At 36.3% G+C, this 18071-nt stretch overlaps 2 protein-coding genes across 20 annotated transcripts in view; one reads left to right on the top strand and one right to left on the bottom strand.

Annotated features, from left to right (window-relative positions):
- The window catches only part of tnca (tenascin Ca), a 315748-nt gene extending 313934 nt beyond the window's left edge, over positions 1 to 1814 (top strand). For all 17 annotated transcript variants that reach the window (XR_015490705.1, XM_087253034.1, XM_087253038.1 and 14 more), the window contains one exon: positions 1123 to 1814. Coding sequence is in view for 16 of the 17 variants with exons in the window: in XM_087253034.1 (XP_087109160.1) it covers positions 1123 to 1233 (111 nt within the window). In the remaining variant the exon portion in view is untranslated. The remainder of the gene's footprint in view (positions 1 to 1122) is intronic.
- A 10264-nt stretch (positions 1815 to 12078) lies between these two features.
- LOC100005446 (TNF receptor-associated factor 2-like) overlaps positions 12079 to 18071 on the bottom strand; it is a 20123-nt gene continuing 14130 nt past the window's right edge. For 2 of the 3 annotated variants that reach the window (NM_001442715.1, NM_001442716.1), the window contains 1 exon segment: positions 12079 to 14682. In NM_001442715.1, the coding sequence (NP_001429644.1) occupies positions 14464 to 14682 (219 nt within the window). In that variant the 3' untranslated portion in view covers positions 12079 to 14463. 3 annotated transcript variants of the gene reach the window in all.

The following is an 18071-nucleotide window of genomic DNA, read 5'->3' as shown; positions in this document are numbered from 1 at the left end:
AACATTAGTTAATATGATATTTCATTGTTAATAATAAGTGTTAGCTCAGGTTTATTAAATTATATGAACTATTGCCAATGTATTGTATATTCAATAAACATTCGATATGAAATTATAAGCAAAACATAATGATATACTGAAAGTACAAAAGTGTAAGATAATTTAAACTATTAATGAAAAAAATGTAAACTCAGGGTTAAGCAACACTTTATTTGTTGCTATTTAATGTTGTAAATCATTTTTATAAATGTAAAGCATATACGTAGAAATGTTTTCTAAATTAAACTGAAATTAATTATTCACAATAATTAAATAAAAACTAATAATCAATTAAGTATAAAGCTTTCAAGTTCAATAACACAAATAAAAAAATAAAAATAAAAATATTTACTGTAATTTAATTATAAACTATAAAGTTCAATGACAGAAAAACAAACAAATAAATAAATAAATATTTACTGTAATTTAATTTTAAACTATAAAGTTCAATTACAGACAAACAAATGAATGAATAAATAAATAAATATTCACTGTACTTTAATTATAAACTATAAAGTTCAATGACAGACAAACAAACAAATAAATAAATAAATATTCACTGAAATTTAATTATTAATTATAAAGTTTAATGACAGAAAAAACAAATAAATAAATAAATAAATAAATATTTACTGTAATTTAATTATAAACTATAAAGCTCAATAACACATAAACAAATAATTAAATAAATAAATCAATATATACTGAAATTTAATTGTAAACTATAAAGTTCAATGACAGACAAACAAATAAATAAATAAATATTCACTGTATTTTAATTATAAACTGTATAAAGTATTTAAGTTCAATAGCACAAATAAATAAATAAAAATAATTAATTATTCCCTATTTCATTATAAGCTGTATAAAGTATTTGAGTTCAGTAACACAAATAAATAAATAAATGCATTAAATAAATAAAAAACATTCACTATAATTAAATTAATTTAATAAATTTTATAAAGAAATAAATAAATACAAAATTGAAGCATAATGAAGTGCTTTACAACATTTTAAAATGTAACACACCTACATATGAGATGTGATATATTTTTAATTAATCATAAGTTTTATAATTCACAGGGCATCAATTGGTTTCACTGGAAAGGCCACGAACATTCGATTCCCTTTGCGGAGATGAAGATCCGACCAGCAAATTTCAGAAACTTAGAAGGCAGACGAAAAAGATCCTAAACTTCAGATGGCCCTCTTTCTGTTTTCTCAAAAGTCCTTCTAGAGATACAAACTCTGCCTTCCACGTCAATAGTATTGATACTGTCATCAAACCGGTTAACATCTTAGAAACAGGTTTTCGACATTAAACAATGCGATTTTTGAAAGTCAAACACGAGATCTTCCTATTACAAACCTCAGATCTGTGAGAAAACCACTATAAGAACAAGTCTCCATTTTATTTGATGATCTTGTACAGGAAGAGATTTTTGACTCCAGTGATGTCATTTCCTCCACTGAATCACTGTCATGCTCAGGTCTGACACAACCAAGATGGTGCACATAAGCGTTCATTATTTTTTCCCTGGCATTTCTTTTAAACCTAAGAAATTAAGCAAATTATGATGTGATTATTTTCCGAAAAGGTTTTATGACAAGCCAGTTTGTGGAGTGATTTGTTAATGATCGATTTTGTTTTGTTTTGTTTGAGAGTTCTCGATGTCCATAATCAGTGTCAATTAAACGTTATCTCTCTTCTCCCTGTGAATGTTGAAAATTGATCGTCCACAACACAGAAAATAAAAAATATCATTTGTAATGTTTGAATTTGTCAGTTTCCCTATTTGTCTATCATCAAGTAAAGTTTTTTTTAAGATGAACAGATGCCAGTTTTTATTTACCGGCCACTTTATTAGGTACACCTTACTAGTACCAGGATGGACCTCCTTTTGCCTTCAGAACTTCCTTAATCCTTCATGGCATAGATTCAACAAGCTACTGGAGATATTCCACAAAGATTTTGCTCCATATTGTCATGAGAGCATCACACAGTTGCTGCAGATTTGTCGGCTGCACATCCATGATGCCACTCTCCCGTTTCACCACATCCCAAAGGTGCTCTATTGGATTGAGATCTGCTGACTGTGGAGGCCATTAGAGTACAGTGAACTCATCATCATGTTCAAGAAACCAGTCTGAGATGATTCACGATTTGACATGTTGTGGAAGTAGCTATCAGAAGATGGGTACACTGTGGTCATAAAGAGATGGACATGGTTAGCAACAATACTCAGGTAGGCTGTGGTGTTGACACGATGCTCAATTGGTACTAATGAGCCCAAAGTGTGACAAGAAAATATCCCCCACACCATTACACCACCACCAGCATCCTGAACTATTGATGCAAGGCAGGATGGATCCATGCTTTCATGATGTTGTCGCCAAATCTGACCCTACTATCTGAATGTCACAGCAGAAATGGAGACTCATTGAACTAGGTCACGTTATTCCAATCTTCTATTGTCCAGTTTTGGTGAGTCTGTGTGAATTGTAGCCTCAGTTTCCTGCTCTTAGCTGATAGGAGTGGCCTCCGGTGTGGTCTTCTGCTGCTGTAGCTCATCAAGGTTGGACGTGTTGTGTGTTCAGAGATGCTCTTCTGCCGTCTGGCACCAACAACCATGACAAGTTCAAAGTCACTTAAATCACCTTTCTTCCTCATTCTGATGCTTGGTTTGATCCGCAGCAGATCGTCTTGATCATGTCTACATGCCTAAATGCATTGCATTTGTATACACACACACACAAATATATATATATATATATGTGTGTGTGTGTGTGTGTGTGTGTGTGTGTAAATAAAAAGGGGTGTGCTTTGTGGGGGGCGTGGCTTGAGTCGTAAGGGCGGGGCAAAAATTCTCACTCCAAGCTAAAACCAAAAGTTGGCAGCCCTGCTACCATTGACTTACACAATGCAGCATTTAGCTCGCTCGTAAACATCGCTGCTGTCCTCAGATCATTGTCTGAGCAGAAGTTTCATCAGTGAGGCTCCTGATAGTGAAAGAGCCTGATAGGCCACAATTCAAACACAACTGGACAACAGAAGACTGGAGATGGATTCTGCTTTGCTATGATGATGGTGTGATGTCAAAATGTAGGCCTTCAAACACCACAACCTACCTTTTTTATTATTATTTTATTTTTATTATTGTTTATTATTTTTATTATTGCTGCCCACATCCATTTCTTCATGACCACAGTGAATCATCTCTATCGATGCATCCAGCAAGAAAACGCACTCAGACCATCACCAGCTTCATGGGCAGGTGAGTGTGTGTGTACACTGTCTGTTTATTAACAGTTTCAGTGTTTTCTGTTGATTTACGGTTGTGAATTGCATTATGGGATGTTAATCTCTGCTCTGTCGACTTGAAAATTGGAACTATTGAAAATTCAACTGTTGAAAATTCAACTCTACAGTTTAACAAAGTGACTTCATCTGTAGTAATATAATGTATAAGAAATAATATAGAGAGAAATAAGTCTGCAAAAGAACAAAAGATGTGCCGGCAGTTTATTACAAGGTTTTTGTAGAGTAATATAAAACACCAACCCATACAATATAGCACTTTAAACTATAAAAAAAATTAAATAAAGTCACTTTGTTAAGGTTTTCAAGGATAAAAGTTGTTGGAAGAAAGACCAAGATCCCATAATGCATTTCAAAAGCATAAATAAATGAGGGGAAATGATCAAACAAAAACACGAAACACAAAATATGGAAAACAGGCAGTTAAGAATAGGTTTTTATGAACATAAAGTGATGAAGCACTCGTAAAATATCAACAGTAGCCATGATCAAGGTTTGTGAAATGTATTTTTTATGTCATATGACAATTTTTGCATCTTACATTAAAAACATTGTAGGATTAAAAAATAAACAGAGAAAAATATTTCAAACAGCAAAAAATATAGTGAGCTGTCAAAAATCAAGATGAGGTGAAAGTGTGGCGGTAATTATTGAGGCTCAGTTTTTGGTACATACATTTACACTGCAAAAAAATACAACTTTTCCAGTACAAAAATCTTCAAATTATTTCAAATACAGTATCTTAAATCAAGACTCATTAAGGGAGGGAAAAAAAGTTTTCAGTTAAACGCATCAAAATTAAATGCTTACACCAAGAAATGGGTGTCAGAAAAATTAATAACTGATATTTGATTTCATCCATTAATTTTCCTTCGGCTTAGTCACTTATTTATCAGGAGTCCCCACAGCGGAATGAACCCCCAACTATTGCAGCATATGTTTTACGTAGTGGATACCCTTACAGTCACAACCCAGTACTGGGAAACACCCATACACACTCATTCACACACATACAAACGGCCAATTTAGTTTATCCACTGGCACATGTGTTTGGACTGTGGGGGAAACCGGAGCACCCGGAGGAAACCTACGCCAACATGGGGAAAACATGCAAACTCCACAGAGAAATGCCAATTGGCCAAGCCAGGACTCAAACCAGCGACCTTCTTGCTGTGATGTGACAGTGCTAACCACTGAGCCACCATGCCACCCTGTTATTTTATGTTACTTGTTTATTTTTCAGACCATCCTTTGTGAAGTTTTACAAACTAGTTTCGAGAGGAGCACGTGATATGATTGATCGCAGCCGGTCTCTCATAACCACCTTGATCCAAGCTTACAATAAATAGACTAATTTCACCCTTCTGCCTCATCTCCTCCTTTTACCAGGCGGAGCTCTCGAGACCTACTTGATCTCGGACCCCCTTATATGCTCATTGACCAGGCCGGAGCCCTGGGCTCAATCATCTCCGAGCTCAGGGTTCTCTCCTGGGGCAGCATGCCAAACCTGCTAATAGCGCCAAGCAATCTCTAAGTGGGAACTCTTGAACTTAATGACGTAAAGCCATTTAATTTTGATGCTCTTATTTCAAACTATGTTTTTTTTCCCCCCCAAATAAATGCATCTTAATTTAAGGATACTTCCATTTTTGTCCTGAAAAGAAAAAGAACAATATAAATGTCTGTTAAATCTTTCACCAGTTACCCAGAAGGATTACTCAATAAATAAAACTTCCCCTTAAAAGTAATCAAACATGTTAATCATTGCGGTGTTCTGGAAATTTCACTTGGCACAAATCTCGCTTTTCGAGGAGAAGGGAAATAATACAGCGTACATGAACGTTTTTGTGTTATACAATTGCACATGTTGAGTTTGACATACATTCAGTCCGCGTTCGTTAAAGGACGGATCATTACCTATGAACTCTAACAGCACTTCACTATGCATATTTGGCACAAATAATCTCACAGAAACACAGCAGAACAGATCTGGCATCATTTACGTCATCTCTTTAAAGAAGCGCTCCACTTTATTTGCAAATAGTCTTGTTTTACAGCTCCCCTAGAGTTAAACTGCTGAGTTTTACCATTGTTTGATCCATTCAGTCGATCTCTGATGTCTCCCGCTATTAGCTTAGCTTAGCATAGATCATTGAATCAGATTAGACCATTAGCATCTCAAAAATGTGCGAACATTTTTGATTATTTTGACTCTTCTGTAGTTACATTGTGTAGTAAGACAGACGGTAAATGAAACGTTGCTATTTTCTAGGCTGATATGGCCAGGAATTATACTCTCATTCTAGCATAATAATTAATAAAGTTTGCTGCCGTATCATGACACAAATATATTTTGCAGCGCCTGTAAATAGTCCCCTGCTAAGTTGGTTATGTTGATGGAAGTTAGATTTTTAGGCGCTGTGTAATAGAGTGTAAAAACTATGGTGTCACTTTGTAGGCCAATCGGTTTTAAGCACTGGTTCCTTCTTTAAAACCCACAAAGGATTTTTCCATAGAATTTGATTATTGCAAATAATAAGCTGTGCGTCAAACATAGTTCATTATTCTGTACTTGTGTTTTGCCCATCAAGATAATCTTCACAAAATAATAAACCTTTTATGACTTTTTAGTCCTAAATATAGGTTCAAGCACTTAAAAGCTAACTTTAGCCTATAAACAAACTACACAATGTTGGCTGCTCCTGATAATTTGGGGAGTATTTTTTAAAACATAATCCGTGATAAGGATTTACCCTGCAGATTAATTTCAATCCATGCTCTATTATGTATGGATAAAGCATTCAATAAGTTATTATCACATAATAATACCAGACAAGCTTATCAGAAACTCAGTGCCAAGAGAAGCACTGAAGGGCTCTCTATTCTGCGATAACAACCGCCTGAATGTAGTTTATACAATTTATTACTCAACTACTTGCCAGAAATGTTAAGTTAGACAGGGTGCTTTCACACCTGTGAATCGATTCAGTTGTTCCGAAACAGAGATTACAAATGTTACATTGTTGCTCTTTGCTCTTGGAGCGGTTCGCTTTTACACTGCAAAGTTTCTAATCGGAACAAAGAGCTAAAACAAGTCACGTGCGAGTAAACTCTCCTCACATTGGTCAGAGTGTCAGGGTTTATTTTGCAGCGTCCCGCTAAGGTGTCAGGAAGGGGGGTGGTTTGATGGTGATTGATAGGGTGCGCGCATGATGTGTCAGAGGAGAGATGCGGTGGGGAGGGGTGAGAAGGGTGCGCGATGATGCCTATTTGAGGACCGGGAGGGAGTCGCGAGATTACCGGGAGATCATCACTCGTTTGCGGGCATCTGGAGACTCGCCAAACTTCCCGCCCTACTCATAATTCTCTCTTCATATAGCCGTAAGCCTATTACATATATCCATAAAACACTGTGATATAACCGCGATCGGATCGGATCGCTTTCTCACTGCAATCGAACCGCTCCAGGGTTCGTTTCAGTCGAGCCGAGACCACCTCATTCAAGCGATCTCGGAGCGATTACTTTGGCGCGGAACAGAGAGTGCGATTGCCCTGTTCACATATGCCAAACGAACCGCGCTAACTGGGCAAACGAGATACGTTCCGAAACAAAAGTGTAGGTGTGAAAGCACCCTAAGACACACAACATTGGTCTGAGCTGTAAAAGTTTGTTAATCTTTCATTAAACGCAAAGCTGAAAGAAACAAAAACGGCTGAATGGAGCATATACTAATCTATCTATTTTTCAGTCACACAATGGCGCCAAACTGTCAAAAAGTGCTGCATATGTAAATAAAAATTAAAATAAAGCTGGTATGGATAGGAACTATACTGCCATTCTGGTATAATAATTATCGATAAACTTTGCTGTCATACCATGACTCCAGCAGACACATATGCAGCCCCTGAAAATAGTCCCCAGCTAGGTTGGTAATATTATCATCAATTATCCGATTTATAGGCACTTTGTAATAGAGTGTAGGAACTATGATGTCACTTTTGTAGACCAATCCATGCTGTAATATGTAAGGATAAAGCATTCAGTCAGTTATTATCACAACATAATGCTACACAGGCTTATTGGAAACTCAATGCAAGCGAAGCACTGAAGGGCTCTCTATTCTGCGATAACAACCGCCTGAACGTACTTTATACCATTTATTACATGACTACTTGCCAAAAAAGTTAAATTAGACACAAAACATTGGTCTGAGCTGTAATAGCTTGTTAAATCTTTGATTAAACGCAAAGCTGAAAGACACAAAAACCAATAATATACAGCTGCAGGCCAGCAGAACCACACACGTTTTAGGCACACACAATCTGGCACACACAATCTAAGCAAACCATATATGGATACGACTGATGTTAATGTTATTAATGTCTTTCGAACATCGTCAATATATTTTGATAAATATGATTAATAAATATTGTACACAATAAACAATAGTGTTTACTTTACTTTATTTCGCAAATATTGCGATCGAGACGGCCGAACGGGGAGCATTGTTTCCGATCGCCATTCAATAAACTGAACAGTTTTTAATCAGTCATTATAGCTGATCAGTCATTATTATCTGACAATAATATGGCAGATACCCGTTTGCTGGCCTTGCTGAACGATCTAAATTGGACAGGTTTAATTTATATAATGGATTCATTTATAATGAAGCAAATATTAGCAAGTCAAAATTGGCAATAATGCATTGTATGTAATAAAAATCTAGTAACAAATGTGTAACACTATATTACTATTTTACTCAAGCGATTTAATAGTGTTTATTTGCCTCACTTTCTAATAACCTTTTAAATAATTTTCCCACATTTAATACTGTAGTAATTTATAGTTAGCAATAAATTGTTTTTAAACCAAAAATTAGCAATAGGAACAAATTAACTATTAATAATAAAAATAATATGTATATATATATATATATATATATATATATATATATATATATATATATATATATATATATATATATATATATATATATATATATATATATATATAACTAACAGCTGTGACAGTTTAGTAATAGATAGTGGTTTATATATAAACATAATTAATTAGATAATCAGTTAAGATAATCAGTTTAAACCATATATATTGTTTAAATGATTAACTAGTAGGCTAATTAATTTTATTGTGACATATTATTGTTTGCTTTTTATATTTTACAACAAAGTGATTTTAACCAAGTATGATAATATTAAGATCCTGAATTAGTTTATTACACTTAATCCAACAATTAGACGGTCTGTTATGTTTTCTTTGTGTATGTGGACACATAAATAAAGTCATAAGTGTCTTTAACCAATTATTTTTATTTACATACTTTGAGTTTAGAAACTTCAGAGATGTTAAAATGATCGTTACGATATAATAATAATAATAATAATGACCGAAATGGGAAACTATACTTGTGAAATTCAGTAGGTGGCGATAATGCTAAAGAGTTAGTTAGTTACCATATATGGTTTGCCTAAATCGTGTTTCCTAGATTGTGTGTGTTCTGCAGCTGGATATATCTCACAAAAACGGCTGAATGGAGCATATGCTAACCAACGTATGTTTCAGTCACAAGATGGCGCTGAAGAGTCAAAAACATTAATATACATATGGGTGTGAACACATTCATTGACAATCAAGATGGTTTTAAGTACCTGGATGAGCCTGTGTTATTAGTTTCAGTGGCTGTTATCTGAAAATAACATGCATTGGAAAGTCGCGGCTGACCAATAATAATCAAGCATTGCAGATAGTCGTTTAATATCACTATATCACTATATAGTATGCAACAAAAAAGGTTCCTAATCGGCCCAATGTTGTTTAATGTCTCTGAAAACACCTTTTGTCCCATTTAGCAACTTGTTAGCAACCGTATTTTTTATTAAATCTCACAGCTTTAAAAAACAATCACAAGAGGGTGTAAGTGGTGTGTGTTATGCTGTAGAACAAAGCATGAACGTTTGAGTTTATCACATACCTTATTTAACCAATTCAACCACAACACCCTTTTAAAAACCCATTGACTCTGAGATGACAGAACTGGAAGTGCTAAAATGCTAACTAACTTTCAGGTTTTTGCATACAAATTGACATTGTAGTTCTTCCACTTTAATTATCATTTCATCTGATGATCAAGTTTCTTGATTACTTCACCCGAATAAGAGCATAGTTAGCCATATCGGCTAATATCAAATGATAGCTAATAGCCATATCGGCTAATATCGATAGTTGGCATAACAAAAATGTTCATTTTCTATCAGTCCTAGTACACAGTACAACTAAAGTAGAGTCAAGCTGTATATAAGAAGATTATCAAAACTCTTTGGTCATTTTTGAATGAGATGCTAATGTTCTAATCCGATTCAGTGATTTATGCTATGCTAAGCTAAAAGTGTTCCTGCTAGACCTGGAGATCGGCTGAATGCATTCACAAATGATAAAACTCAGCTGTTTAACTCCTAGCGATAAAATATCAAATGAGTCTATTTACAAAAAAAAAAGTGGAGAGTCTCTTCAAATAAATGCCCTAAAAGTGGAGCTTCATCGGTATTGCAGAATATAGATCATCATCGGCTATTTCTGATATCTGAAGATCATATCAGGTCATCACAAGGCATCGCATGTACAAATTAATCTGTATTTCGGACAGTTTACTAAGATAAAGGTTCAAATTAGTTTTAAACCACCATGACTGCACATGTACGGCTATATAAATAATATGCATTAAATATAATAAAATAGATGTAAACTGTATATACATTTACTGTATAAAGATCCCTCACTTTGTATGAGAGTTGTATGGTTAGATATAAAGATACTTATATAATATGAATATTTATATGTGTGTGTATATTTATAGATAGTAAGATATCTGCTTTTATTTGCAAGAATAGAAGCAGTGTATCATATAATATAATAACGGCTATGTTTTATATATCCTGGATTCATCTCTAAGTGTGTCTGCAGTGGTGTCGTCACTCACTGGATGAGAAAAGTGTGTGTTTTTTAAAGATTTTCGTGAATATTATCATGTGCATTTGCAGATTGAGGCCTCCCATGCACAGAGAAGTTTCAATAGTTGTCATAACTGGTTTAAAATCAGTGGATTATGTTATGTTTGAATGCCAAATATAAAAGGCGAGTGTGTAGCAAAAAGATTCAAGCGCTTGGTCCTGTGTAAACATCTCCATTTAGCCTACAAAATACTGCAGCGAACGTCGCCTGGCAGTAAGAACAATTCAGAAGGAATAAAATACAAACTCACACTTCACGCGCTGCAGTAAAATAAGCGTTTTCTTCAGTGTTTTTGGCTTGTTTTGCAGTTTTCTGGATTTTGAATCAAGATTACTTTTGATTTTAAGAATGGTAATTACAATTTTTTGCTTAAACAAGACAAAATAACAAAAGAAATAACAATTGCTCAGAAAAAATGTGACTTAATTCACACAATTTTGGTTTTGTTACTGGTAAGTATAGCTGATTACTTTAGTCTTGTTTTCTGAAAAAAACAGTTTATGATTTTATGGTTATTCAACAAAACTGAATAACATACTTTAGTCATTGTTTTGTTTTTGTAAAATTACTGAAAAAACGTTAAATAAACCATTTTTATATATATATATATATATATATATATATATATATATATATATATATATATATATATATATATACATATATATATGCATATATATATACATATATATATATGTGTGTGTATGTGTGTGTGTGTGTGTGTGTGTATATATATATACACACACACACACACACACACACACACACACTCACCGGCCACTTTATTAGGTACACCTGTCCAACTACTTGTTAATGTAAATTTCTAATAAGCCTCATGGCAGCAACTTAATGCATTTAGGCATTAAAGACGATCTGCTGCAGTTCAAACAGAGCATCAGAATGGGCAAGAAAGGTGATTTAAGTAACTTTGAACGTGGCGTGGTTGTTGGTGCTAAAATCGGGCGGGTCAGAGTATTTCAGAAACTGCTGACCTACTGGGATTTTCTGCGCAAACCATCTCTAGTGGCCACAACTCACACAGGCTCACCAGAATTAGACAATAGAAGATTGGATAAACGTTGACTGGTCTGAAGAGTCTTGATTTCTGCTGCGACATTTGGATGGTCGGGTCAGAATTTAGCATCAGCAAATAATAAAAGCATGGATCCATCCTGCCTTATATCATCAGTTCAGGCTGGTTGTGGTGATATAATGGTGTGGGGGATATTTTCTTGGCACACTTTGGGCCCATTAGTGTCAATTGAGCATCATGTCAACGCCACAACCTGAATATTGAACCATATCCATCCCTTTATTACCACAGTGTACCCATGTTCTGATGGCTACTTCCAGTAGGATAACGCACCATGCCATAAAGCGTGAATCATCTCAAACTGGTTTCTTAAACATGGCAATGAGTTCACTGTACTCAAATGGCCTCCACAGTCACCAATCTTAATCCAATAGAGCACCTTTGAGATGTGGTGGAATGGAAGATTTACATCATAGATGTGCAGCCGACAAATCTGCAGCAACTGCATGATGCTATCATGTCAATATGGAGCAAAATCTCTGAGGAATATTTCCAGTACCTTGTTGAATCTATGCCATGAAGGATTAAGTTCTGAAGGCAAAAGGGGTCCCGACCCGGCACTAGTAATGTGTACCTAATAAAGTGGCCATATATTATTTTAAACATTTATTTATTAGCATTTAAAATAAATATCTCCTAATTTAAGAATATTTTGATTTGTTTACACTGAAGACAAAGCAAAAACACTGGAGTAAATTATTTTTCTGCAGCGTGAAGCCGTCAAGCACTACAAACTCAAGTTCTGATGAACCATGAAAACTGTATAAATATTCCTATTTACAAAGTAAGAACAAGACTCTTTCTTATAAATATACAAAATGCAGTGTAATAAGTTGAATATTCATGTGCACAGGACTCCTGCCCAGGACCATTGATTTCTCACACACACACACACACACACACACAAACACACACCTACGGTAAGATTAGTACGATTTTCACCTTAAACTTCAAACTATCTTCCACAGATGTGTCCAAACACCAATAAAAGGAAAAATCCATGATCATAACCTTCACTGTACTTACTGTATGACCACTTAAAAACCTTTGACCTGCAAAAAACAGGAGTGTGTTAAAACGCCTTCAACATGCAATTTATAAAATGCTAATCAGCGTGTTCATTAAATATGCAGTCTAATTTGAATAATGAGGTATTCAGCTACCAATAGTGTATTACTCATGGTGGTTTACACTGCAAAAGATGAAGAGATTTTGTCTTGTTTTCCAGTACAACAATCTAAACATTCTTAAATCAAAATCCCTTTTTGCAGTGTAATGCCCTTCACCAAGAGGAAAACCTCCTAAACTTAGTGAAGTTGTGAAGCTCAATGTGTAACTGGATCAGACTTCACATCAGCTCCAGTCCACATTTAAAAAAAAATAAAAATTGAGATTTTTTTGGGGGGGGGATAACTTAATTGTTTTTAGGTTTAATTGACTTAAATTTGTTAAGTTAACTAAATTTGAGTTGGGCCAACATGAATGTATTGTGTGGAACCCTGCCTCTTTTACAGTGTGTGTGAGCAACGCTTTAAAGAACTGCAAGTTACGTAATCATATAACTTTTCTTAGTGACGACTAAAGTAATGCATTACTTTAAAAAAAAAATATTTTGGTTACTTTTTAAAAATTTTAATGCAAGTTGTTTTAAAATCTGATTCCCCAGACAAATCTGACTCCCCTTCATGTGCGCGCGCTTAAACTCTCTGGGCTCAGGAAGTTCTCAGAAGTTAACGTTATTAACGTTGCTTTCAATAGTAACTCAAAAGTAACTCAGAAGTAACGTAACGCAGCAAATTACTTTTAAAAGCAACTCAGAAGTAACATAACGCAACTCATTACTTTCGAAAGTAACTCAGAAGTAATACATTATTTTTTAAAGTAACTCAGAAGTAATGTAACATCATGCAATACTTCTGAAGTAACGTAAAGCATTACTTTCAAAAGTAATTCAGAAGTAACGGAACACATTACTTTAAAAGTAATTCAGAAGTAACGTAAAGCATTACTTTCAAAAGCAACTCAGAAGTAACGGAAAGTATTAGTTTCAAAAGTAACTCAGAAGTAACGGAACACATTACTTTCAAAAGTAACTTAGATGTAACAAAAAGCATTACTTTCAAAAGTAACTCAGAAGTAACTTAAACTATTACTTTTAAAAGTAACTCAGAAGTAACGGAACACGTTACTTTCAAAAGTAATTCAGAAGTAACGTAATGCATTACTTTCAAAAGTAACTCTGACGTAACGTAATGCATTACTTTCAAAAGTAATTCAGAAGTAACGTAACACATTACTTTTAAAAGTAACTGAAAATGTAACTCAGAAGTAACTTTCAAAAGTAACTTAGAAGTAACGTAACGCATTACTTTCAAAAGTACCTCAGAAGTAATATAATGCATTATTTTCTTAAGTAACTCAGAGGTAACGTAACGCATTACTTTCCATAAAAAGTAACTGAGCAACTTAACTCAATATTGCATCTTTTACAGTGTGTGTGAGCAACGCTTTACTAGTACTGCAAGTTATGCAATTATATTACTTTACAAATTAACGACTAAAGTAATGCATCACTTCAAAAATGATTAATAATAATACTTTAGTTTCTTTATTAAAAATGTAATGCGAGATGTATCAAAATCTGACTCCCAGGACAAATCTGACTCCCCTTCACGTGCACAAGCTTAAACTCTCTGGGCTCAGGAAGTTCTCAGAAGTTCTCTTTCAAAAGTAACTCAAAAGTAACGTAATACATTGTTTTCTAAAGTAACTCAGAAGTAATGTAACGCATTACTTTCAAAAGTAACTCAGATGTAACATAAAACATTACTTTCCATAAAAAGTAACTGAGCAACTTTACTCAATATTGTAATGCATTACTTTCAAAAGTAACTAAACCCAACACTGTGTGTGAGCCGCTCGGGTTCACTCTAGTCCAAACACACATACACACACACACACACACACACACCTACACACACACAGCTAGAGGCCGGTCAGGTCCACGATGGCTTTGATGAAGATGGTGTCGTCCCGGATATAGGAGTTCTTGCCCTCCAGCTTGGCGAGGGGGCAGAAGAGTGGGCAGCCGCTGGCGATGTTCATCTCGCTGACAGGCCGCTGAAACGAGGAGGACGTGATGTCAGGACGAAAGGCGTCAATGATGTGCTCTCGGTTACTCTGGTCCAACAGCATCAGAGTCACCTGCGCCAACACACACCAAGCATATTTTAGTCAACCAAAGGTGCAAGAATTCTCTATATAAATCAGTGGTTCAAAATCAAATACTTTTGCCAAAGTCCCTTAATGGGAAGTTATTTAACTCTGTGGCCATAATTGAAAAACACTTTCAAAGAAAGCGTTCTTGCAGGACTTCCAGAGTTCATCAAGATTCTTTGGATTCATCTTCAATGCCTCCTCCTGCATCTTACCCCAGACATGCTCAATACTGTTCATATCTGGTGACTGGGCTGGCCAATCCTGACTTTCTTTGCTTTCAGGAGCTTTGATGTAGAGGCTGAAGTATGAGATGAGCGCTATCCTGCTGGAGAATTTGCCCTCTCCTGTGGTTTGTAATGTAATGGGCAGCACAAAAGTCTTGATACCTCAGGCTGTTGATGTTGATCATCCACTCTGCAGATCTCTCACACGCCCCCATACTGAATGTAACCCCAAACCATGATTTCTCCTTCACCAAACTTGACTGATTTCTCTGAAAATCTTGGGTCCATGAGCCTTCCAGTAGGTCTTCTGCAGTATTTGTGATGATTGGGATGCAGATCAACAGATGATTCAGCAGAAAAATCCACCTTCTGCCACTTTTCCAAGTGATCAACTAGAAGTCAAGTTATTATTCCTTGATCTTACTTCTGGGATCCACGACAAGACTTTTGACAGGTAGTGTGTATATTATTTATATAGTAGTATGGTATTTATGGTATCTTGGCTCTTCCATGCTGTATTATGGTGTTGTGTAGTGACTTTTATATTGAAGCTTCCAAAAGCATACAAATCTATCGTAAAAATAACCCATATGTTGGGTTAGATGGGTTAACGCATGTCTAATGAAACAGATCAGGGGCCTCATGTATCAACGCTGCGTACGCACAAAAAGTTTGCGTACGCCAGGTTTCACGCTCAGAATCGCTCACGTTTGGATTTACTAACAATGAACTGAACGTGGGAATGTGCGCAGCTTCCTGGCAGCTTTCTGGCTGGCGTACGCACATTTTTTGTGCGTGTCTGTTTTATTTCCATTGGCGACTCCTAGAGGCAGTTGTGTTAAATTGCTCTCTACAAAGTGTCTGAGCCTTGCAATGGCAGCTGTATGAGACGGGTTCATCTAGCAGGTATATAAGGTTTCCATACCATACAGTTGACCAGCCAAACATTAAAGCGCAATTTGCAGCAGTCGCCTGTTTTCCCAATGTAATCTGAGCAATCTACCGCACGCACATTGCTATAAAGACACTATCTGAAGATGAATTTGCATGCGTGAATCAAAAACATTTCCATTCAATAAATGTGCAAATAAAATATGATGCACAGACTTATTAATGATTCCTACTTGTCTTTCTCGTGATAAATAGCAAATAGCGAAATCTGATATGTAGCGGGGAAAAAAAGAAGAAAGAGTTCATCAGACGCTGGATTCGAGCCGAGTTTATGCTCGATCGTGTCATTACATGATCACATGCGTCTTACGAGGTGCGCCACTGAGACTGCTAAGAGTACCGCAACATTTTACAGATATAAATCACACTATTTCTTTTTTAATGCACTCAGTGCGATGTTCAGACCCAACTGTGTTAACCGCATCAGCTAAACTCTCCCACTCTATTTTTTTCTTTTGTTGTTAATTCCGGAGAACAAACTTGTAAATAACACCGATTTTCTCCGGTCTACCTCTGAAAGCAGCACTTCCAATTCACATTCTGTTCAAAGTTTCTCTTTTTGCTTGATTTTGCCATTGCTTTTTCGTTGGGTTTTGCCATTAGCATAGTCATTAGCATATTCATACGGGGGAGGAGGCAGGGAGGGGTTTTGTGCTTGTGAATGTTGCGCTCAGTTTTACGTTCATTCGGATGTACAAAAGAATATGCGTGAGATTCGGCGTACGCAGTGTTTCATACATCTGAATTTTTTTCTGCGTACGCACATTTACACCTTTGTGCGTACGCAATGTTTTAGTATGATTTCCACGCAAGTCTTCGTACATGAGGCCCCAGATGTTTTTGTAACAACATTTTAATTATAGCCATATCACCCTGCAGCCCAAGACCGGTTACTCACTAAAGCTAAGCAGGGCTGAGCCTGGTCAGTACCTGGATGGGAGACCACCAGGGAACACTAGGTTGCTGTTGGAAGTGGTGTAGGTGAGGCCAGCAGGGGGTGCTTAACCTGTGGTCTGTGTGAGTCCTAATGCCCTAGTAAAAGTGAAGGAGACACTACACTGTCAGTGAGTGCCGTCTTTCGGATGAGACGTTAAACCGAGGTCCTGACTCTCTGTGGTCATTAAAAATCCCCTGGCACTACTCGTGAAAGAGCAGGGGTGTAACCCCGGTGTCCTGGCCAAAGTCCCTCTATCGGCTCTTACGATCATGGCCTCCCAATCATCCCCTTCCACCGAATTGGCTCTATCACTGTCTCTCCACTCCACCAATAGCTGGTGTGTGGTGAGCGCACTGGCGCCGTTGTCCTGTGGCTGCCGTCGCATCATCCAAGTGGATGCTGCACACTGGTGGTGATGTGGAGAGACCCCCCTCATGATTGTGAAGCGCTTTGGGTGTTTGGCCATACACAATAAATGTGCTATATAAATACACATTACATTACATTACAATTATAAGCTCCAATCACCGACTTGTAATTTAAGTGAAGTTTATTTATAAACTAATTTCGAGAGGATCACGTGCTTATGATTGCTTGCGGCTGGTCCTGCATTATCCAGCTTATGATATACCAATCAGACGATTCCTAAGCCACTATAAGTGCCCTAGGTTTCAAACCACAGACATCTTCCCCCTCCACTCCAACTCCTCCTCCTTTTCCAGATGGGTGGCACGCTGGCCCAGTGGTTAGCACTGTCACCTCACAGCAAGAAAGTCTTTGGTTTTGGTCATTAACAAAACCAGCAGACGTTTCTGTGCAGAGTTTACACATTCTCCCCGTGCTCGCGTGGGTTTCCCCTGGGTTCCCCGATTTCCTCCCACCATCCAAAAACATGCAACTTAAGTTAACTGACTAATCCAAATCAGCAGCATAGACATGCACTTAACAAGTAGTTATCTCTTAAGAGCAATCACTATCTGTTCATTAGCTACTACAGCAGGGGAGTTCTCGAGTTCTACCTGAGCTCAAACTCCCCTCTCGCATTGCAACGGGAGGGAGCCCCAGGCTCGAGGATCTTTTGAGCTCAAGGCTCTCTCCTGGGACAGCATGCCAAACAAGCTTTATAATCAATCATCAGCGAAGTGAGAACTCTTGAAAATGCATTTATAATAAATTACAAAAAAATATGCTATTAATATATGAATATTGATATATATATATATATAATTTATATGTTAAAATCTTAAAAGAGTCACATTACT

This window comes from Danio rerio, chromosome 5 (assembly GCF_052040795.2).
Source record: "Danio rerio strain M-AB ecotype USA chromosome 5, GRCz13ab, whole genome shotgun sequence".
In the NCBI taxonomy this organism is placed as follows: Eukaryota; Metazoa; Chordata; class Actinopteri; order Cypriniformes; family Danionidae; genus Danio; species Danio rerio.
The sequence above is the reverse complement of the archived record's forward strand: the minus strand, read 5'-3'. Positions and strand labels throughout refer to the sequence as shown.